This window comes from Artemia franciscana, chromosome 12 (assembly GCF_032884065.1).
Source record: "Artemia franciscana chromosome 12, ASM3288406v1, whole genome shotgun sequence".
Taxonomy (NCBI): Eukaryota; Metazoa; Arthropoda; class Branchiopoda; order Anostraca; family Artemiidae; genus Artemia; species Artemia franciscana.
Genome location: NC_088874.1, coordinates 29,550,886 through 29,575,256, shown reverse-complemented (window position 1 = coordinate 29,575,256; position 24,371 = coordinate 29,550,886). Strand labels below are relative to the sequence as shown.

The following is a 24,371-nucleotide window of genomic DNA, read 5'->3' as shown; positions in this document are numbered from 1 at the left end:
CGTGATTAGCAAATACTGCTCATGTGTGAATACCTGTGAGAATCAAGCCTAATTTTGACACATTTTATGTGCTTTGTTTTTGAAAACACTATAAGTGAAAGTGTAAAACTAGTTGCTACTAGTCTTCAGTAATTTGAAAGGTGCTATGTAATATTTTTTGTCAAATTTAGAAAATACCAAGCCCGTGAAAACACAGCATTTTGTATTTTTGGTTCATTCCGCCTTCCAGTATTTCAATTGGCTCTAAATTAAATAAGTATGTGATTTATTCAATGATATAAAATAATTTTGAATCTTCTTTATTAGCCTGTATAGCTAACATTGGGGAAATGTCATCGAAATTAAATTAATCTCTTACCACAAAAATTAAAAAAGGAAAAGAAGAAGGAGAAAAAAAAGAACAGAATAAAATAAAAATTAAAAAAGGAAAAGTAGAAAGACATAAACAAAAAGAAGAGAATAAAACCAGATTGCTCTATGATCTAACATAAGAAAAAAAATGTCACAATTAGATAGCCCATCAAATATCAAGCCCGCTCCAGCCTATATGGGGGATATCTACTCCATGGGAACCACAAAACTTAACCAAGCAGTAATGAAACAGCAGTTTGACATGAATAAAAATAAATCAGGAGCACAAAATCGCATCACTTTGGTACGTGTAAAATGGCTGGTATTTTTGAGCCAAGTAAGGCATGGTATTAAGTACATTATAAAATCCAAACAAAGATTGAAGTCTGATCGCTCTGTTGGAGACAAATTTTCTGACGCTTCGAAATAAACTATATTTGTTTTCTGACTAAAATTGTACCGGAAGAGGTTAATTTGTACCATTTGAACATCAGGTTAAAAATTGGCCATAACAAGAAGAACATTTTCAATAAACTAAAAGCTTAAATATGTATCCAAATCGAAAAGGAGCAACTAAAAACAAAATTTACCTAGAAACTTGATTATACCAAAAAATTTCCAAACCGACAACATTGTGCCAAGACCTCTAAATTTTATCATTGTACCTGGTTGACCCCCGGGGGCCGTTATATATATTTATAATCCCTTACTTTCAGGTGTGGATGGACAATATAAAAAAAGCACAAGAACAATATGCAGATGCTAAAACTATGTTTGAGCCCTATATCGCTGATTACGAAGAAGATGATTATGACTACAATTCAGCACAGTTAATTATATCAAGGAGTCCAAGAGGATCATCAAGAGGAAGCAGGGGATCATCACTTATACACTCTCATAGGTAAATGTTATAACGAATCAGAAGTTGGGAGAAATGTTTCATTACATGCTTTGTAGACCTTGGCATATTAAGTGCGCGACCTGCCAAAAAAGCTATAACCTGTTTAATCGCTTCTCTTTATAAATACCCTTTCCCCTCATGAGTCATTTCCTCCTTTAGGTAGTCAAAGTAACATGTCTACGTTCTTTTTTTTCCCCGTCAACCTGACATATGGCGGCACAAAGGAGGCTTGGAGAGGAGGAAATTTAATAGAGAAAGTTTTTCAAAAAAGCGGTAATGGATGAACAAAACTAATCAAAACTATCGAGTTTCATGTTTTCATGTTTTATATTTTTTCTTAATAGTACATAGCATTGAGTATTTTAGCATTTATAGTCTATTGTCAGAAAGTAATCTTTACAAAAGATTTGATTTGACCATATACAAAAGTTTGGAGGTTTTGTTTCCGGGAAGAAGGGGGGGGGGCAAAAATGCTTATGACGTTGACAGCAGAAAATTCCTAATTCTATTACATTAAAAATATCCCTTTGTGCGCTCATATCTCTGAAATCCTTATTTTGTATAAAAATGACGAGATTATATAAACTTGGAGCATAAACTACACTATTTCTACTTAGCCCCATTTCTTCGCCAGAAAGTTAGCCTCTTGCTCTCCTATTACCTCCTTGACCCGGAGAGCCTTTTGCTCTCCTCCCTCCCTTGAAAATTCACAAGTTCTCTAAATTTTATGAACTTATAACCCCATAGTTAGATAAAATTTACAATTCTCTATTTAAAACCACTCTCTAAGGTCACAACCGATGTTGGCTAAGTTGTTAAAGAAATTTTTGATATATTCAATCATTTTTTGTTTGATTATAAAAGATTGCCACTTGTTCTTCTTTGGATTGGATTTGCAATTTCTATATAGTAAGTTTTATAATTCTGCTTGTTACCTCATTTTCTTATGTATATCTAACTTTTGAGCATATTATAAACAGAATTTATACAGGTTACGATTATCCTCTTCGAATTCAATTCCAGAGCATCCTTTTTCTTCGGCTTCCACTAGATTGAAAACCCACTACTTATATTAACTAATGTATACTAAGTAACTACTTATTATTTTATAATTAGATTTCTCACTATTTTACTAAAAAAAACTAATAATAACCCCTTATAAGTCTCTGAAACTGCATTTAACAATCCAAGTTAGAATAAAAAAAAAAATTTAAGTTAACCTAATAGGATTATGAAACGGAGTAATTTGGGTTGCACCTTTCCAAGAAATCACAAGATGATGCATTAAAAAAAAAATATCTTCAAATTCGACATGCGACTAATTCACCAGTTTTTATTTTTTAATTAAGGCAAAGTCAATCCCTCCAAAGTGTAAGCTTATCCTCTATATAATTGCTTGATTACACACCTACATCAATGCTTTGTTATGGGAAAACTTTAAAATAACTCAGAAAGTCAAATATCTTTACACAAATTCAACTATAAATTTATTTTAGAGACATCTGTGAAAATATCTGATATTAATAAACTTCTTTTAGATGTCTCTTTTCTCACTATTCAAAATTGGACAGAAGCAAGTAATGAGACTATGTTCTTTTGTCCAAAGTGAAGGGGCACATCCCACAGTCTTTTAAAAATGGTTCAGAAAGTGAAAACAGTTCCTTTGGCAATAGTATCCTTACCATATTTACGGAGGTATATTTACTCCGTGGGAGGTAGGGAATACAGGTGATGAATGTGACCAAATAGTCCACTTCTTCTAAAAAAAAAACTTATTTTAAATACTTTTCAACAACACCGGAAAAAGAGTGTGTATGTGTGTCAGTATATATAACTGCGTCCATTTGCAAGTTGAATCTTTTGGTGAAAATAGGTAGTAGCAGTTATGTAAAATTTTCCAGTTTTGGAAACAGGAAACAAGACAGTGCTCATATTTTGTATTTTCGCTATTGACGTATAAAGGCTATTTTAATATCTACCATAAAAAAATGCTAAAAAAGTCAAATTTTAGAATAAGCTTGAAATACTGACTTTCAGTATAGTGCAATTTTTTTCCAACAAGATGGTGCTCAGTTATATTTATCTTACAGTCAAACCTTAACTCAATTGTATTTTATCCAAATAGACTTACATAGCTAGTTTTTAAGGGTTTTATAGAACAAGCAAGAATTTCAATCCCCTCTCCCCCCCACCCCAAAAAAAAAAATCAGTTATGCAAATTTTGTTACATAAAAGGTTTTATTATAGCAGACTTCTTCCAAAAACATCTTTCTGTCATTTGTGCTTTTAAATTTCCTTTTTTAAGGTCAACTCTGTAATCCCTTTAAAGAAATACTCGTATATAATACATACGTATACAAACTATATACACGTATATGAACTTAGGATTTACACGTATATAATAGTGCACAGCTAGTATTCTGAATACTGATTCATTTTAAACTTTTCACAGTGGTTCTATGGAACAAGAAGGACTTCCTCGTCTACCAAGCTTTGAAGCAGCTGAAAATCAAAAGTTTTCAAGTTCCTCGTCAGAAGAAGTTTCCTCTGGACTGCATGATCAGTCAGCAAGGCGAACAACTCTTTCACCTAGGAATTCAAGGTATTATATCCTTTTTGAGTATTTCTGTTAAACTCCTCATAAAAATGGACATGGAAATAAAACAACATAAAAATTTGTATAAATTATTGGAAATAGTTAAAGAAATAACTATTTTCAATTAATGGTACGGAAGCATCCAAAAGTTGTCTTTAGGAGGGTGTGTAGGAAGAGGTAGGTGAAAGTTGAAAGGGAGGGCTTGCAGATTAAAAAAAAATAATGTAAGCTTTAATACTTTTCAGAATAAATTAAAGGATTTCTTTTTACCTAAATGATAATATATTCATTTGTTTTACTATCATTTTTTTATAATAGACAGCGCAATAGCGGTGTCTACTATAAAATTATTTATAAAATTAATTATTTCTAAATTATCTATATTATTATTTATAATGCTATGGGAGTTGTTGTAGAAACTACGAAAGGGGTTCATTTGATTGGAAATTGCAACCTCTAATGCCCTTTTGAACAGTCGAAAGTGATTGGAGGGCAACCAGACCCCCTCCATGCCCATAATTTATCCAAGCACACCCAATAAAAATTATAGATATCAATTTTGCTCAATGTAGTCTTAAGGTCCAGTAATTATGTCTTTGAAGATAGCCGTCCCCGCCCCCACCTCCCTCAGGGCAAGTGATCGTATAAAGTTCGAAGGTGGCTCATTGGACTGTAAATCAAATTTCTAGCGCCATTTTTAAAATTAAATATGATTACGGAGTAACTAGCCCCCTCATGGCCTATTTTCCCCAAATGCACCCGATAAAATTTTTTTAGATAGCCATTCGTTGAAAACAGTCCAAAGATCAAAGAACAAAGAACCCCAAAGTCTTTGGGCAAGGATTGTTAGCTATTTTCCGGGGGCATATAAGGTTTTTATGGAATGTGTGGTTGTATGAAATTTAGGAGATTATTATCAATACTACTGCCAGTAACACAAATACTATTTTTGTGACTAATATCACAACTTTGCCTAAGGGTATGAAGGTGAAATTCTTTTTTTCTGGTAAAGGGGAAGTGAACTTAATCACAACACGCCGTCTGTATGCTGGTTGTCAAAAGGGCGTAACAGCAATGTCGTAGAAACAGTTTGGTGTGTGAAGTTAGAAATAGCAGGGCTTAATATGGGGGATGTTGAACTAGTCAAAAGAAAATATTTCCATCCTAATGCTACTGCTTCTACTTATATTGCTATTACTGCTACTATTGTTACTACTTCTACTGCTACTACGACTGCTGCTGCTTCTAAAACTGAGGGTATTATGGCAAAAAATTTGGAAAACACTAAAGCTTTCTGGAAATAAATCGAAATACACTATACCCACACAGGACGTTAAGAGCATGTATCAGAAATGCCCCAGGAACAGTTGATGGTATTATGTTTAAACTTTCAGCGTGTGTTGAAGGGATGTTGAAGAAATCAAAGGTGCTATGTCCATACTACCACTTATGCTACTACAGTTATTGCTACTAAGCAATCTAAGAGTCTTAAGGTGAAGCTTTTGAGGGATATTTAGACGGATGTTGAACAAAATGAAAAAGTTCTAGTACCATTTTGAAGAGTTAAAAGAGATTGGAGGCCAAGCGGCCCTCCACCCAAGTGCGTCAGATTCCAAACACACACAGTAAATTTTTTGAGAAAGGCATTTTGTTCAGCATAGTACAACTATCCAGTAACTATGTCTCTAGGGATATTGGGTATGTCAACCTCCCACAATTAGGTATTTGGCCCATTATTCTTTAAAAATTAACATGAATAGGGGCCGACAACCGCCGTGCCTTCTCAAGACAAGAACAAAATTTGCACTTTACTGAAAAACAAAACGACCGTGGATTGTCTAATTAATATACTCGTACATATACTGATGCATATTCCTTAATGTTTCAATTTTTTGTTTATTAAAGACGAAAAGTTGCAAATATTTCAAATCTATATCAGCAAAGTGCAAATTATGCTCTGGTCCTGAGAAGGTAGGGGGGTTGTCAGCCCTGCTCATGTTAATTTTTATTCTTTTTGAGTTTGTCTCTTTTATTTATTGTAATTTCTGTTTGTTTTGGGTTTCATTTATTGGTTGATGGTAATTTGTTGTAGTGTCACGCTTTGAAAATTATTTGACTTTATCTTTGCTCATTTCTTGTTTAATGGAGCTCTTTACCTTTCTTTGAAAAACTTGTTTTTACCTTTTTTGTGGAAAACGTATTTTAAATTAATCTTGGAAGAGGTAATTATGGGCAATTATTTGTGTTTATCTCAATCTGGGTATGATTTCAATTCTTTCCTTTCGAGATTGTTTATTTTTGCTCCTGTGTTTTGTTAGCTCTTTACAAACTAAATATGGTTACCGGCTCTTCTTTCTTTAATTTTCGGTAACTTCACGAGCTGCTCGAAAGATAATTAAGACCCTGATACCCTGGTACCCTGGCACGTCTGGTACCCTGAGGCTACTGAATACCTATACTTAGTGACAGTATTTTAGATAAACTTTATGAAGAAGGTTCATTCAGGCCATTGCTTCTTTTCAGTTTCACAAATTTTAAAGAAGCGATTGACACACGTAACTTTAACAATAAGTGAGACTTTGCCAGGCCAAATGAAGGGGTTTTGCTGATCTATAAGTTTATTAAGTATATTCATGTGCCTCTAGGACATCCTCTGATTTAATGCTTTTGGGAATCGCTTTGTATACATATCCCCTTTCAATTTTTTTTTCGCTGATGTTTGTGTGTGTGTTTTTTTTTTAAGTTTACAGTTTCGAAAACATAAAAAAAAATAAATAGACTCATTTGTATTAGAACAAAACATTTCAAAACAGATCCAAATCAATTAGTTTAACTACTGATATATTTTATTTTTAATTTATTTACTTTTTCTCAATTTATTTTTTTTTTATTTTATACAACGAAACGACATGAGGAAAATTTTTTCTTATTAATTTTTATGATGATTTAATTTATTTAATTCGTTTAATTTAGTTTTGTTTAATTCGTTTTTTAATCTCATTTAATGAAATGACACGAAGAAAGTTTTTTACCATTAAGCTCTGATACTCAATTTTTAGTTAAACAATCAATTTCTTCGTTTTTTGGTAATCCTAATTTGCTCAAAATAGATATTTATGGATTTTCCTTGTCTGCTTGAACTTTGAACTTAAATTTCCTAATGCTTTTGTTGTTGTTTATGAGCATCAAATGCTGGAATTTTCATACAAGAAAGTGCTCAAAAGTTTGTTGAACTGTCAGTACACTTTACCCATTTTCTCTTGTAATTGTTTTCTAACATTATTGAACGAAATTGTCATCATGACTTTTGGCTGTTCACAACGTAGCATCCAAGTTGTACTATTTTTTTTTTTTTTTTTTTTTTTTTTTTTTTTTTTTTTTTTTTTTTTTTTTTTTCTATAGATTCTGAGGATCAATATTTTAAACTCTCTGGTTTGCAAACATAATTTTACGATTTTCTAATTTAAGGGTACTGACGAGGGAGGTTGGAGGCACTTTTTATGAAAATTTCACGAAAAAACATTAAAAAGAACTAAATAACCCCCTCCCAATATTTTGAAAATACCAATTTTGCATCTTCATTAAAAAATGAAGAACAAAATTTGTCCACCCTCCCCACAAATTTTTTTGAATTGGTACTCCTGTTCTATATAGGTATTTTTCCATAACTGAGAAGTAGTTTCAAGATCCCTTTGTTTTATTCAAAATATTTGTCAGTCGCATCTGCTGCTAAAAATGTCCAAATAGATAAAAGTGGTAACCAAGGAAATTTTCTCAGAAGTTGTGAAAAACGTCGCTCGTTTTATGGTTTTACTTTCGACTTGTTTTTACAGAAAGTAGAAAGCAAATTGCTAATAATAGATGACAGCTGTATTAAAAACAGCCTGTAATGGGTGATACATCCATGTAGTCTAGATATGGAAAAAAAGAAAGTGGCACAAAAAATCATCGTAGATAACCTAGACGTTGCAACAATCAATTTATGAACTTTAAAGAACTAAATATATAGTGTTTGATCTGAATTTTTTTTCTCTCTTGAATACGAAAAAAAAAAAAAAGAAATTATAAAATTACGACGTGATACATGAATTCGAGGCTTTATTCCTGTGTATAGTAAGTAAAATTATGTCAGAAAGTGTTTTTGATTAGAATACTTCAATATGTGCTGTCCAAAGAATAGCTGCTGATCCTCACGTTCTATGGAGCACACTCATATCCTAATAATCTGCCGAAAGTGAGGTAAAGTACTCAAAATCCAACGAAGGGCAGAATTAAGTCAAATTGTGTGACAGAAAATCTTACTTTATGAATGACAACGAATTTAGCTTAAAAAACATCTTACTTTATATATTTGGTAAGTAAGACAATACAACGGGTACTTGTAGCAAATATTTTGCAAGAGTACTTCTACATCCATTTGGTTTTCTTTCATTATAAGAGATTTTACCCTATTTTGTCTCACGGGGGATCAAGATGAAATTCTGAAGAAAATTACAAGCCTCTCAAAAGAATATACGCTACAATTTTTCACTTTTCTATGCCTGTCATCCGACATGTTCTTTGGCAAGTATAAGCATACACAGAGATAATACCATACAAATTGGTATTATTTGAAATATTTGGAGGGAAAATAAAAATCTTGGATAAATTAGGTTTGTAGGGGGGCAGATTCCTTGCCTTGAAGCAATTTACTGCTCTGCTTTCGCTAAGACATTTTAGACACAATTCTTTCTAGGAAGCAACTACTTACAAGTCGGCCTTCTTCAAATACACTTACTGTACAAGTTCCGCACGTCACTGTTGTACCTTCTGGACAATCACTGCCCAACCTTTTGTCTTTCAATGTTCCAATACCCCAACAAACTCTTAGTCCACATATCAGACCTGCTATAACAAATAGAGGGGTTTCATACCCACCACCTTCCCCAAAGGGTCTCGTGCGGACATCACCTGTCCCTCAATCAAGAAACCCACCACTGGTTAAGACAAGACACATTGGAGGGAGTGTTACTGAAGATGGACATCTTGTTGAGGCTGTGAACCCTGATGTTGCTGGTAAGGTTAATAAAGCTTTTATTCTCTAAGCTATAACATTATAAAACACGTATAATGCTGCAAAAATATTTTTTTATTGAAGAAATAGCAGATTCTTTTTATTTGGGACGGCCCTGTAGCCGTCCCAAGCATTAGAATTTTTGCATTAGAATTTCAAATGAAAGATCCTTTCCAATAGTATAAAAGAGGAATGTGCCGTTTAGCTTCTCTTAATTTGGTGGAATATATTTGGGGTAAGCATTCAAGACCGGTGCTGATGCGTGACAGGTCCCCTATGCTTGCTGAAATGATTATTTTAACTGGAACAGCATTTCCTTAAAACAGAAGTTTTAAAGCACCAAGGCCATCGAAAAAAACTGTGCTCCTGGTTCCATCTTAGTTCTATTCTTTCCTAAGAAAACCAAAATTTACTAAGAATTCTTTTTTGTTGTTTCAAAATTATGAGGGGTTTAGGGTAATATTAATCTTCGCAAGTGCTGCCATGTTGAATCGTAGTAAAAAGGAAGTAAAAGTAATCAGTTAAATTTAACAAGGGTTTTAGTCTGCGAAAGTTCAAGAAACAACGATCGGTTATTTTCCTTTAAATTAAGATGGCTATACCCTTCAGAGAAAAATTGTCTCCTTAGTTTTTGGATGCTATATTTTTCTCAATTATTTTTTATTAATTCTTCATCTGCTTTTTTTTAGGTGAGCACCCGCTAGAATTAAAAATATGAACGACTGCATATAGAGGTCAGTACCGTTCAGGGGGGAGGGCTGGACCGCAGCCACATCGGGTGCAGTGGCTGGTGAGCTGCCTACTTTGATCAAATGTTTGGCATTGATTTGTCTTTATTTTTACTTATATTTGAGTTGAGAGGGGTACTGTGTGATAATTTTTTTCCCAGGCACCACCAACTGTAGGAACGGTTGCGATAGAGGTCTAAGACTGTAGATGGTTTCGTAAGCTTCCACTTAACCTATTCAAACGATCAGTCCTGACTTTCATTATCCTTGGTAATTTAGTTTCAGATATAGAGAGCAGAGAAGAGGGTGGTAGCATTCTCCCAGATATTTTGAATGTCTCTGAACATAATATCGAAATTAGTAGAAATATTCATTTAAATTCAGGTTCTTTTAAATCAGTGGTTCCCAACCGATTTGGGGCCATGTCCCGCCTAGACACTTCTAAAATACTGTTGCCCCACTTTAATTTTTAAATTTTGTTACTGAAATTTTTGGCGTTTGAAAGCTTAAAAGGCCATTAACTTAGTATATCTTTCCAAGTTGTCATCTAGGGGTATTTAGTTTGAATTAAAATTTTGTCTGTATACAATGCGAAACCTTTCAAACAATGCATGACGTCATTGCAATACTATCTCGTCTTTTTTGCTCTTCAAGTGCATATGAATATGACGTCATTTACATTAAAAATGTTTTTAGCTAAGGCTCTAGAGTATTGTAAGCTAAAGGGTGCATGTCCTGCCCATGAGACACGAAAATTTAACAACCCTTCTACATCCTAAGTTGTCATGTATCTAATGAACACTATAAAAAAAAGAGTCAGTGATCATAATGTTGGCTGAAGTATTTGTAATTGAAAATTCATTCATTACCTAGCGTTTTCTACAGTATCTTCTGCATCGAAAAAGGATGTTTCTTGAAATAGTATTTATTTATTAATGCTTCAAACGGTGAGTAATAATGCTTGTCGCTATATTATGCTTAGCAAGCTTGCGATCAAGCCAGATTGGGGCCTCACCAAAAATTAGGGCATCTTGTCATGGAACCTCGAGTGAATCGGAAAAACATCCCAGAAGACTTTTTTAAACATCAGTCAAACTCAAACCATAAGGACGCTGTTGTTTAGGGGGTCTGATGACAGTATGCTGCACTCAAAACAAAGCATAATATTCGCGGAAACATCCACTACAGGCAGTACTGCAATATATATTAAAATTTATATTGTATTTAATGAAAATACATATTTGGAAAGGGAGTCTGAGATTCAAATTACAAAGTAAAATAAATGTTCAAAATATGATATTCAAAATGCTATCAGAAAAACACGTGTAATGCATGGCTGCTTAAAGGGGTGGTTTTTTACTATTATGTATGGGGCAGTTTACGTTCTTTTCAAGTACTAACACAACTCTTTACTTTCATCTAAAAAAACTGTTTTTTTACTAAACTTTTCAAAGCTCTAGCTCTATACTTGTAGATTCAGGAAAAAATACAGAAAAAGTTCTTTTAGTTCTCCAAAAGTAACTGAATTTATTACACTCGAATTAAGATAGAGCTAAATTAGTCTGTCCCATTGGAACAATATTATTAGAAAGTGATTATACTTAAGTGGAAACTAAATACAATTAGAAGACAAGCCCTCTTTATAAGGGATCAACCGCACTACAAAAGGCACTTTTCTCAAGTTGATGAGAATAGAAATCGAGTCTTAAATAAGCTTGACCTACGTCGAGGGGCTGCTCACTGCAAAAATTTTGCACGCCATTTTTCACCTCCCATTCGTAACAGAAGTGTGCTTATGCTTGGTTTGCCTACATTGATGGGAGAATTAGTAACAAAATGTGCTTTTTGTATATATATATATATATATATATATATATATATATATATATATATATATATATATATATTTAAAAATTTAAGGAAATTAAAAAAAATGGCGATTTTAAACACTTTTTCAAGAAGATTTCTTGTCTTGCTTTGTTTGCTTCCTTATTTCTGTCAGTGTAATAAGCAGAGGTGTCTTGAAAGGTTAGGGTTAGGTCAGTCAAAACGTTTTAGCGAGCACATGTATACCGAAGTTTAGTAAAATTATCTTGGTATAAGATAAAATATGACAAGAATGTAGATTTGTAGTTTGAAAAAATAAAAACATGAAAAGAATTTGTTTAATAAAATAGACTTACATGAAATTCAGTTTCTTAAGGTAGCCGAAAAGACAAGGGTCATTTCCCCGAGGCATACTAAAAGTAAGCGGTATATTTTTTATGGTGTGGGAGGAGTACGTTAAAGTAATTATTTTAAAATACACACAAAATTCGCTCAGATTCATTTCTCAACCTCTTCAATTTACGGGGTTTCCATTTATCTCATTTTACAAATGGATAAAAGAGTTTGATGTGCTTGTAGTTTGTACTAAATTAGGATTCCCCCCCCCCACAAACAAACAAAATAAATTGGTCAAAAGCCACCAACATGGGCAGTTGAGTGCCCAAAACTTGACATTGAACAGGATAAACTCTCACCGTGTATGAAAACAACTGCCTGAATGGACAGAATAGCTAATGTGCAAATATGCTGCTACACGCATAGAGCAGATCTATCCGATGTGGACAGACAACGAAAATAGTGTGACTTAGGTCATGTATAGTCCAACATGCTCTTCCATTAGCAATCTGAGGACAGAAGAAGACGCAGTAGACTGAATAACAGGCTTAAGAACGAGACAGACATGCCACCCACACAAGCACAATTACCGAGTGGGAAGACATACAGGTCACTGCAAACCCAAGAGATTATTGGTAGCTCTTCACTGACACCCTGCGTGCCTAAGAAGGCACAAGAGCTAAGATCCAAGGTATAAGGTCAGAATTCCTTAATCCAAAAAGATTGCCTCGAATAGCATTCAGATTTCAAACATTCTGAGCTTACTATAAGTATTGAGCTTTTGGCCTCTCAATTAATTTCTCAAATGCCATCTAAGAGATAACGACAACAGTAATATTGAATCTTCATGTTTCTTAGCTATGATTAGGGCATGATTCTTAATTATTTTTAAAATAGAAATTTCGCACAATGAGATGTAGTTTCCCGGGTTTCCCAGCTCTGCTAAATATATTCTTAGTTTTCCTCCATAAAAAGCAACAGAATCAGATCTGTCAAAATTTCTAAGAGGTTCAAAGAACCACCTTTGTTTCAAAATATTTGAGACTGTTTTTAACTCTTTGGGGAATCTCAACAAGTCTGTCAAAATAATTTTTGACACTTCTTTCTTTTTTAGATAACTTATAATTTCCAGTTTGAATTTTTGAAATTATTTCTTCCTTCGGGATTACTTTCAGATTCAGTCCAGATTTAACACACTTTCAATTTTGTGATATGTTCCTAGGTACTAGGATTTTCATTTTTGTCGTGTCGTTAAAGTCTTAACATGACTTTGACAACTTTTTCGGTGTTTTATAAGGCACTAAGGAACAATGGAAATAAAAATTAATGTGCATAATGATTTAAGCATAAGCAGGTATGAAAGATATTTGAAAACAATCCATATTTAGGGCACCAGAATTATATTTTCAATTAAAAACATTTGTGGTAGAATAAATTTAAGCACATAAGCCGTCTGAAATCATACTTGCGATACAGACATACTGCGAATAATGTTCAAGATATTTGGGATATTGGATTATAAGCAGCGCAAGTAGAGAGCGATGTGGGCACAATGTATTATTTTATTTTTTCTTTTGTTTAGACTAGGGCACTCTGTATTAAGGAAGTTGGTGTAGAAAGTTCGGACAGTACTGATTCAATTGGAAATTGAAAGGGTTAGTGCCGTTTTAATAGTCGAAAGTGAATGGAGGGCAATTAACCCCCTCCTACGCCTGCTATTTCCCGAAAAACATTTAATTAAAGTTTTGAGTAAGGCATTTTGTCCAACATAGTTGAAAGATCCGGAAATTATGTCTTTGAGGATGACAACCCCCCTCCCTCACAGCCCTCAGGACAAGGGTTGTAAGTTATGCCCAGGGGGCAATTAAGGTTTATATAGAAAGGGTGATCAATATGAACGTCGGAGGGGCTCATTGGATTGGTAATCAAAAGTACTAGTACCCTCTTTAAGATTCAGAGTAATTGGAGGGTGGATACCCCCCATACCTCGTGTTTTCCCGAAATGCATCTCATACACATTTTGAGATGGCCATTTGTTGTCAAAGAAACTGGACCTTGTGAAGTCCAGTTTTGACTGAGTGGTGGATTGCAACATTAGATAAAAAAAAAAATATTATTTGAAATAGTTTTAAAATGAAGGTAACAATGGAAAGAAATTTGTCATTTTGATTAATCCACCTTACAGCACATTATAAAGTAAGAATTTCAATGTTTTAGTTGAAATGTTTTAGTTTTATTGAAATGTTTTAAATAAAGAAGAGAAGAATAATAGACTACGTAAACAGGAGGATTTCTGGATCCATACTCTTGGTACAGCTTATCCTTTTGGGCTAAATGATCGTGTAGCAAAATATGGTGACATGTCTCATGTTGTTGTTAAATGTATTGATGGTTTTATGGACCATCCTTCTTTTACTTGTCCTACTAAACGTAAAAAACGATCGAGAGGACATAGGAAAAATAATAGAAAAAATGAATTAGATGTACATATGCTTTCTATAGATCTATGCCAGCTACTTGAATCTAGGGGTATGATTTCTGTAATAAAGTGTCTAAATAATTTATCCAAGAGGAATTTAATCAAACTTTTCTGGATTGTTAAGAATAATACAGCTCTTGATTATAATTTTAAAGTAATATGTGATACAATTTGCATTCTAACTAAAACGAAATTTATTTCAAAAAAGAAAAAGTTCGATAAGATTAGTAATAAGGATAACAGATTATATTTACCTATTAATTTTACTTGTAAGCAGATTGAAGATATTAATTTACCAGAAATTTTAAATCAGCGGCATGTGAAACAGGCCCTTCCTAATAATTTAAATTATAAAGATAGTCCAGTTTTAACTTATAAATTTTCAAAAACTATTGGGCAAATTATTTTTAATTATAATTTAATACTAAAAAAACTAGATAGTGATATAAATTGGAAACCGGTTTGTAATTGTAAGCAACTTGGCCCATTTGTAAATCCTACTTACAAACATGTTATAACAGGGGACTTGTCAATAATAAAGCAAGATGATCTTCAAATTATAATGAATAAAGGGGCTAATTTCCGTCTTTCTCATCATCTGAAACCATCGAGTGTTCTTGATGGCTTGGAAAATGATTTTGATTTATTTATTGATAAGTGGTGTAAGAAAGAGAATAAAAATAAAGAGAGTTTTCAAAGTTGGAAGAATTTAATTATTAGTAGAACAAGAAATAAAATATATTCTAACTTAAAAAATAGTAACACTAAATCATTATTTTATAATGCGAAGATTAAAAAAGCAATTGCTAATCTAAAGAATGAATTTGTAATTGTGCCAGTGGATAAAGCTAATAATAATTTTGCCATAATTTGTCAGAAGCTGTATTGTGATATATTAAAAAGGGAGTTATGCACAACTAATGTTTACGAAAAGGTAAATATAGAGGATGAGAATTTAATTGAAAAGACTGAAGAAATACTTTTTAAAAATTTTAATATTAAAATAAATGACAATGATAAAAAGTTCCCTTTCCTATATTGGACTGTAAAATTTCATAAGAATCCCCCTAAACCACGGTTTATTGCTTGAGCAGCTAAATGTCCAACCCGCATTGCTGCTACTGACCTCTCTTTAATTTTAAAGGAAATTGTAAATAAACTTGAAACCTATTGTTCTGGTATTAAAAAATTTTCGAATTTTAATCCATATTGGAGTGTTAATAATTCACTACAGGTGATAGATTCTTTAACAATGGTTTCAGCTAAAAGAATTGAGTCTTTCGATTTTGCGACAATGTATACTAATTTATCACTTAATTTAGTGTTTGATAATTTAAAAACTGTTATAAAGAAATCTTTCCTCTTATCTAGTAAAAGGTTCTTAAAAATAGACATTTATAATAAAAAAGCTATATGGACAAACTGCTTTAATACTAGAGTTAACTTGAGATGTTACAGCTTGGATATGATTTTTGAGTTATTGGAATTTGTTTTATACAGTACTTATATAAGATTTGGGGGTGATTTGTACAAGCAAATTGTGTACAAGCAAACATGCTTTGTCAAATAATAAAAGATATTTAGATGATATTTTGGTCTTAAATTGTAAGGATTTCATTGATATTTCTAAGAATATATATCCATCAGAGCTTATTCTTGAGCCTAGTCATGGCGCTGGTCATGAAGATCATTTCTTAGATTTAAATATTAATATTTGTGATAATAATAAATTAAGTTTTAAAATGTATAATAAAACGAATGATTTTGATTTTGAAGTGATTAGTTTCCCATTCCCTGAGAGTAATATACACTCAAATATCACATATTCAGCGTTTTTCTCACAGTTACTTCGTTATGCAAGGATTTGTAGTAATTATATTAATTTTAAAAATAGATGTAAAGTCTTAAGCCAAAAATTGATATCGAGAGGTTTTTCTGTAAATAGATTAACTTGGCAATTTAAAAAATTTAGTTTTCATTATAACGAACTTTTAAATAAATATCAAAAGAATTATCTAGAAATACTTAAAGAAATTTTTAACTAATTTCGGGGGTTCGAGAAATGTTGTCACAGCGCCATTTATTTTGAATTGTGTTTCTATTTGAGCGGATTTTCTAAAAAATTAGCCACATGGTAAAGATTAAGTTTTAAAATGTATATATGTATATAAATGTTTATAAAATGTTTATAAAAATGTATATAAAATGTTTAAAATGTATGTATGATGGATAAGAATAATCCAATTAATTTAAAACATGCTTTGTCAAATAATAAAAGATATTTAGATGATATTTTGGTCTTAAATTGTAAGGATTTCATTGATATTTCTAAGAATATATATCCATCAGAGCTTATTCTTGAGCCTAGTCATGGCGCTGGTCATGAAGATCATTTCTTAGATTTAAATATTAATATTTGTGATAATAATAAATTAAGTTTTAAAATGTATAATAAAACGGATGATTTTGATTTTGAAGTGATTAGTTTCCCATTCCCTGAGAGTAATATACACTCAAATATCACATATTCAGCGTTTTTCTCACAGTTACTTCGTTATGCAAGGATTTGTAGTAATTATATTAATTTTAAAAATAGATGTAAAGTCTTAAGCCAAAAATTGATATCGAGAGGTTTTTCTGTAAATAGATTAACTTGGCAATTTAAAAAATTTAGTTTTCATTATAACGAACTTTTAAATAAATATCAAAAGAATTATCTAGAAATACTTAAAGAAATTTTTAACTAATTTCGGGGGTTCGAGAAATGTTGTCACAGCGCCATTTATTTTGAATTGTGTTTCTATTTGAGCGGATTTTCTAAAAAATTAGCCACATGGTAAAGATGAATTCTATAATTGTTTAGTTCATTCAGGTTTTTTGCAATGTGTTAATATTTGTGATTTGGTAAAATTTATAATATTTAGTTTACCTATTGTTGCTAAAGGGAGGGATATATTAACAGGATAAGCTTGTTTTTGGTTTTACTTGGTTGTTTTACATTTGCTGTTTTTTTTTTCATAGGCATGTATTTTGTGGGTGATACCTGACGCGGGGATGCCATGGATATTCTGTGGTAGCCACAACACTGTGCTGGGTAGAGAATTTAGAGTGGCGAAACCCTATATAGGCCAGTGTATTCTCCTGATGAGCCCTTGTGTTGGGTGTTGCGTCTGAATTATTTGTCTATATTATTTTTTCTATTGTTTGGTAAATGACGACTTATACTTATTGACGACATGACTGCCTGTCCATGGATTATTCTTAATGGTTGATTGTGTGTGGCTATGCTGTTTGACCTATGTGATTGTATGGATGAGTAGGGTTAAGGCCTCATTCAAGTGCTGGTCTATATTAATCACTAATTTAGGAAAACAGTCTTCCTTTTCTCCTTCTGTCTCCTTCTTTTTTTTTTTTTGTGTTTGTGCTGTAGCATTGGTGATTTCTCTTTTCATGATATATATATATATATATATATATATATATATATATATATATATATATATATATATATATATATATATATATATATATATATATATATATATATATATATTTAAAAAATTAAGGAAATTAAAAAAATGGCGATTTTAAACACTTTTTCAAGAAGATTTCTTGTCTCGCTTTGTTTGCTTCCTTATCTCTTTCAGTGTAATAAGCGGAGGTGTCTCGAAAGGTTAAGGTTGGGTCAGTCAACACGTCTTAGTGAGCAATTGTATACCGAAGTTTAATAAAATTATCTTAGTATAAGATAAAATATATGACAAGAATGTAGATTTGTATTTTGAGATGACCATTTGTTGTCGTAGAAACTTTGAAAACGGCTCTTTCGATTAGAAATTGAAAGGGACAGTGCCCTTTTTAATAGTTGAAAGTAATTGGAGGGCAATCAACCCCCTCCCACGCCCACCACTTCCCCAAACATATCCAATAAAAATTTTGAGATAGACATTTTGTTCAACGTAATTGAAAGGTCCGTAAATTATGTCAATGAGGATGGCCCCCCTCCCCACAGCCCTCAGGGCAAGAGTTGTACGTTATGCCCTCGGGGTATATAAGGTATATATAGAAAGGGTGATCGTAAAAACTTCGGAGGGGGCTCATTGGATTCGTAATAAGAAGTTTTTGTGCCCTTTTTAAGACTAACAGTGATCGGAGGGTGGATACCCACCCTCATTTCCCAAAACACATCCAATCAAAATTTTGAAACTCAAAACGAGTCAAACTCAAAACGAGCAAAAATTAACATGAGTAAGGCTGATAACCCCTATACCTTCTCAAGAACAGAACACAATTTGTGCTTTGCTGAAATAAATTATGCTTGAAATGTTTTCACCTTTCTTACTTTTATAAATGAAAAATTATCAATACCTTAACGATGAAATGTCAGTATTTGCCAATCCACAGTCATTTCTTTTTTTTTTCAGTAAAACACAAATTTTGTTCTGGTCCTTAGAAGCCATAGGGGTTATGATCCCTACTCGTGTTAACTTATGCTTGTTTTGAGTTTGACTCAGCTATTTATTGTAATTTTTGTTCGTTTTGAGTTTCATTTATTTGTTGATAGTAATTTACGGTAGTTTTACGCTTGGAAGATTATTTGACTTTATTTTTGCTCATTTTTGGCTTAATGGAGCTGTTTACTTTTCTTTGAAAAACTTGTCTCGTTGATGATTCAATAATTACGTAGGCGGTTTAATTTTAACGCAAATATAAAAGAAACACACAACCACGTGTATTCTGCCTGATTAAGACATTACTAATCGGTGGTGTAGGTTTCTACACCGATTATCTAACATATTATTATGAGTGTTGGACAACTTGGATCCTAGGATGCACTTTAAGACATCTGACCCGTCATACCTTCCGTCTGAACAGAGCTTGTAGCCCCCACCGAAGGTCAAACATTTGCAGTTACAGTTTTGTTCCACTGAATCTGCTGAAAATTGATTGAAGTGTTTTGGAGAATTAGACTGATGAAAACTAATGTTTCCCATTGTAAAATACTCAAGAAATATCATCAGAAGCTTCAAATTTCTGAACGTTTAAAATACATTTCTACTTTTCAATATTTTAAGGGGGCGAGGATCTTTTAGACAATTCTTAAGGGATAAAATAAATTCGACAGTCGTATTCTAATCTAACCCTTTTCTAACTCAATAACTTGTTTTTTATGTCGTATTTGACACTTCTTGTTTTGTTAAAATACATTTTTAAAATAAGTCCTTTTATTTGCTTTCTAATAGTTTGTGTTTGATTATCTCTCAAGAAGTCTAAAAACTATTTAACGCATATTGCCGAAAAGTTCCTGGTAACGAACTGTAATTAAGGAGCAATGCGGCTCAATAGTAACTGAAATTCTAAGAAGCAGAGTCTTGATAACAATAGATAAGTGAAAAAATTGGATTTTGATGTCTATTCAAAATATGTAAAATTCATCAAATTTAATGGTGCCCATCAAAAGTTCCGAGCCTGAGGGAATTTTCCAATTTTCAAAAAAGGGGAAGAACCCCCAAAACATCAAGTAATATTAAAGAAAATTACTCCAACAGATTCAGAGTACCAAAGAACCCTACTGTAGAGGTTTCAAGCTCCTATGTGCAAAAATGTGGAATTTTGTTTGTTTTTTTATTTTTTTTTTTAACAGAAGAAAGATCACGGATACGCGTTCATTTTGCTATTTTTTTTCACGGGTGATCATATCGAACCACTGATCGTATAATATCAGGAGAGGGCTCATTCTATCAGGAATCAAAAGTTCTAGTGTCCTTTTTAAGTGGCCAAAAATATTGGATGGCAGCTAGACCCTCCAACGCACATTGTTTACCCAAAGTCACCTGATCAAAGATTTTGATAGAGCCATTTTGTTCAGCATAGCCAAAAAATCTTATAACAATATCTTTGAGGATGACTTAAACCCCCCCCCTCCCCGAAGTTTCCTGGGGAAGGCAGAAAGTTATGAACTTTGCCTATTGTTTACAAATAGTGTTGGTTATTGGGAATTATACAGATGTTTTCAGGGGAGGTTTTTATGCGGTTGGGGGGGGGGAGGTTACGTGGGAGGATCAGTCTATAGAGGAGGGAAATATTCCAGGGAATGGGAGCTATATTTCCCAGCATCATTTAACATAACGATCAAAGTGTTGACCTTCTTGGAAGTATTTTTTTTTGTCAATAAGGCTACTTAACATGAAATTGATAAAAGCCATAAAATTAAAAAGACTTTTCAACATCTAAGGTATGAATTTGGACTTAATTTGTGCTTGATACTTTTTATTTTAGTAGTTATTTGAACAATCATAGACTTTTTCAAAGCCTCGTCAAAATTTTAGACTTGTGTTTTTTAGTTTCTGGCCGCAGTAGACTATATGAATCGTTTGTAACTAATTACATAGTTTGACCATAAAAACAACATGGTTGCAAAATGTCTGAAGCAACAAATTGGACTGCAAAACACTATGGAAATGCTCTCAATAAAGCAAATAACGTTTAAAATATTAAAAACCTCCTTTTTAAAAAAATTGCTCAAACGTTTTTGCAGAAAAAAATGATGGACGAATCCCATTTCCTCTGAAATGGGTTAAAATGTCAGGTCAAGGTAAACACAATGTCAATATGTTAGTAAAATACAAAAAGTAAATGTATGGCCAATAATCTGTCAGGCCAAGTGAATCGAAGTACTATTTTACGTTCTATAATTTAACAATTAGTCATAAAACGCATTCTTCTTCTCCTACTTAACAATTCAAATTAATATGAATAAATTGTTTAATTATAAACGATATCCGTCACTTAAAATATTTCTTATTGCAAAGCTGTTTAGAAACCAATTTTTTCCTAAATTGGCACTTTATAACGTTTTTTTTGTAATTTCCTTTTCCTTTTGGTCTGTCAGTGCATAAACTCAGAAAAAGTGGGTCATTGCCAACTCTACTGAAGGTCCCAACATTTGTTAAAGCTCATATTTAGAAGCCAATACTGAGCCCCTCTGATACTGTACAATATACAGATAAACAACAACACACGAGTAAATAAAACATATTTGTGGCTAACTCTTATTGAAACTTACCTGAAGATTTGAATACCAAAACCAGCGAATGTCCAAGATCCTTCTCCAACTCCATATAAAAAACACCTAATGAATGAATGAGTGAATGAAATTTATTACCCGTAAAGTATAAAGAACACAAAGTACGGAGTATTAGAAATAAACAAAACCAAAAACGATAAACAGCGAAGAAAAAATTTCAAACTAACAAACGACAACATGGACTAATTAACCAGTATCAATATGGAAGGAAGGCTGCAGAGGGTCATAAACGTGAATAAAGTTGATAGTCTTTTTACATAAATCATCACTGGAAGAGCGAATCCGAGAAGGCGCATCTATTAAATCAAATCGAGCAATTATTTTTTTGTTTCGGTGCCATCTAGGAAGCCGGAGGAGGAATTTGAAATATCTGAAATAAGCCGTACGTAGAGTATGTCGATCTTATTTACGAAACAGATGAGTCATGCCTGATAAAAACAAAATCACGGGGGCGCAATAAGCGTTATAAATCATGCACAAACCGTTGCAGTTATAACGGCTTTTGTTTGGGGATATTTTTCCGTAAGCGACGCGTAGGTTTTTCATGGCTAGATTCACTAGGGATGAACAGGTAGCGGAAAGTGTTGGGCCGAAACACAGACCAAGCCAACTAACTAAAGAAGAATATGGTAGAACTGCAGTCCCAGCAACGAATGGAGCGACCGCATAAGGGCTATTAAAACAAATAAACTCGCATTTAGACGCATTAACTGACAGTCCAATCTTAAATAGTTCATTTGTTAATATAGTAAAATTAGAAAGCAATCCACGGCGGGTCGGGGCAACAAGAAGAACGTCGTCTGCATATGTAATAGAAGACAAACCAATATTATCGTAAAAAACAGAACTTCTAAGGGGACGCAGGCACGATGCAAGCACGGATTTAAAAATACTAGGAGACAATACAGCACATTGCCAAACTCCCTTATTAATTTTTACCGGGTTAGATATTCGGCCATTCCAGGTAACTTGAATTTTAGACTTTGAATACCAAGAAGACAATAAACTAAATACCCTTATGAATATCAAAGAATGGTAGAAATTATACTCGGGTGTAACTCGGTGATTTAGCTATGAATTTTTCAATCTTGACTTTTTTCAGCTTCCATAAAGCATTTTGCAAAGTATCTGTTAGCGCACAATTTTTTTTGCTATATTACTAAATTCAGTTTAAAGTTTTCCTAAAAATTGAAGGGCGATATTCCACTTATTTCAGGATAATATTGAGGAGTATAGCGAAATAATATTAAACAATATTTTACCTTTACTAAAGAATAATGTCTGCTATGGATCGCCTTGACAGAATTGTAAAAAAAGAAAATTTTATTTGACTAACGTAATGCTAGCCATACTGAAGATCAAGCTGTACAGGATATCAAGAAGGTCCATACTATGAGGAATACCTATGTAATTTACAGGGTCTCAAAGAATTAATAAGCTATTTAATTCTGCTTTTAGTATCTTGTAAAGCGACAGTCCTACGTCTACCCCCCAGTGGTGTTGAGACACTACCTGGAGACCTTATTGAGGAGGTTGGTCTTAGCGAAGAAGACTTGTCATTGGCTAAAAGTATGCCTGGGGCATCAGCTTTCGCAAAGCGTCTCATCAGGAATGGAGAAGGGCGAAGATACCATACTGCTAGTGCTGTTGAAGATTTAAAGGTATTTTATGCTCTATTTGGCATCCTTTTTTGTGAAGTTTGAAGAAGTTTCATAGGAGAGGCTGTCTGATTCCTCAAAAATTTATATTTTGGACTCAAGTCTGTTAAAATACCTGGAGGGGTTTCATCCATAAGTCTTTTGGGGTATTCGGTAAGATAGATAGATATATACTTTATTTCGTGATTACACCAAAAACAGGTACTTCACAGAAAAAAAATACACGTACACAACTACAAAAAAGAGAGAAAAAAGAATACACACTATCTAAAACAAAACGTAAACACTAACTAAAAGTGAAGTCTCTTCGTGCGGGATAAAAATCTGCTTACAATAGTTCGAACTCCATTATTTCTAATCACCAGTGATAAAGGAAACGGCACACTTATTTCATATTCACTTAATACGAACTCCATTACCATATATGCTTTACAATAAACAGGGCAATCAAATAGAAGATTACTACATATTTGCATTAGACTGCACAAGCACAATGGAGAGTCAGCTTTCCCAATCCTATTTAAAAAATGAAGCAATATACTATGCCCTGTAATAAGCTGTGTTAATCTGCTGTTTGGGGGGATTTTTGATGCAGGGGAAGGTCATCTTTATTTTCAATAAAGTAAGCCGGCCATGTGCTGACAGAATTTCTAAGTTCAGGTAAATTTTTCAAATTAAAACCTAGGAAAAAAATATTTGATTGAATGATTTTAAGTCTTTCGAAACATTATGTTTCAACACACAGCAACTTGTAGCTGAAATTGAAACATGTTATATAAAAGTTTTCAACTAATTTGCTGTCTCAAACTTTTAAACGATGTCAGTTACAACTCTCAGTACTTTAAAGTCAATAGAAGAGTTTATAAGCATTATAAGTGCTTTAGTAAGTCACTGTGTAGAATTTTGTGCATATTGAACCCTTGAATATGTAATGAGTTTTAAGTCGAGGGTAATTTTTCATGACAGGAGGAGAATCTGATTCTCCAGGGTAAGAATCAACATAATTTAGAATTTCTTAGTAATCCTTAATCTATCTATTTGGCATGTACGGAAAAGGTATTTGTCCAAGGAAGTGGAGGGGGGGGGACAATTTTCAAAAAACGCCAATGATATTTGAATTATGTTAGACAGTTAAGAAATTAATGGGCATTCAGGAGAAAATTAATGTTTGAGGGGTAGATGGTCGCCAAAGCCCAGTCTGCTCTTAAGGGCCAATTACTGCGCATATTATGGAATTATGATGGTCCAGCAGCTTTTGAACTTCGGCAAATTGGCTAATTCTGATAATTTAACGAATGCTGAAATTTTTTTTCCCCTTGATTATAATTCTGTCATAATTCTCTCACTCTTTGCCA

The 24,371-nt window shown here is 32.9% G+C and overlaps 1 protein-coding gene across 2 annotated transcripts in view; it reads left to right on the top strand.

Annotated features, from left to right (window-relative positions):
* LOC136033969 (pleckstrin homology domain-containing family G member 5-like) overlaps nt 1-24,371 on the top strand; it is a 405,461-nt gene that overhangs the window by 296,905 nt on the left and 84,185 nt on the right. For both annotated transcript variants that reach the window (XM_065714997.1, XM_065714998.1), the window contains 4 exons: nt 1,068-1,252; nt 3,705-3,854; nt 8,584-8,903; nt 22,817-23,019. In XM_065714997.1, coding sequence (XP_065571069.1) covers nt 1,068-1,252; nt 3,705-3,854; nt 8,584-8,903; nt 22,817-23,019 — 858 coding nt within the window. The remainder of the gene's footprint in view (nt 1-1,067; nt 1,253-3,704; nt 3,855-8,583; nt 8,904-22,816; nt 23,020-24,371) is intronic.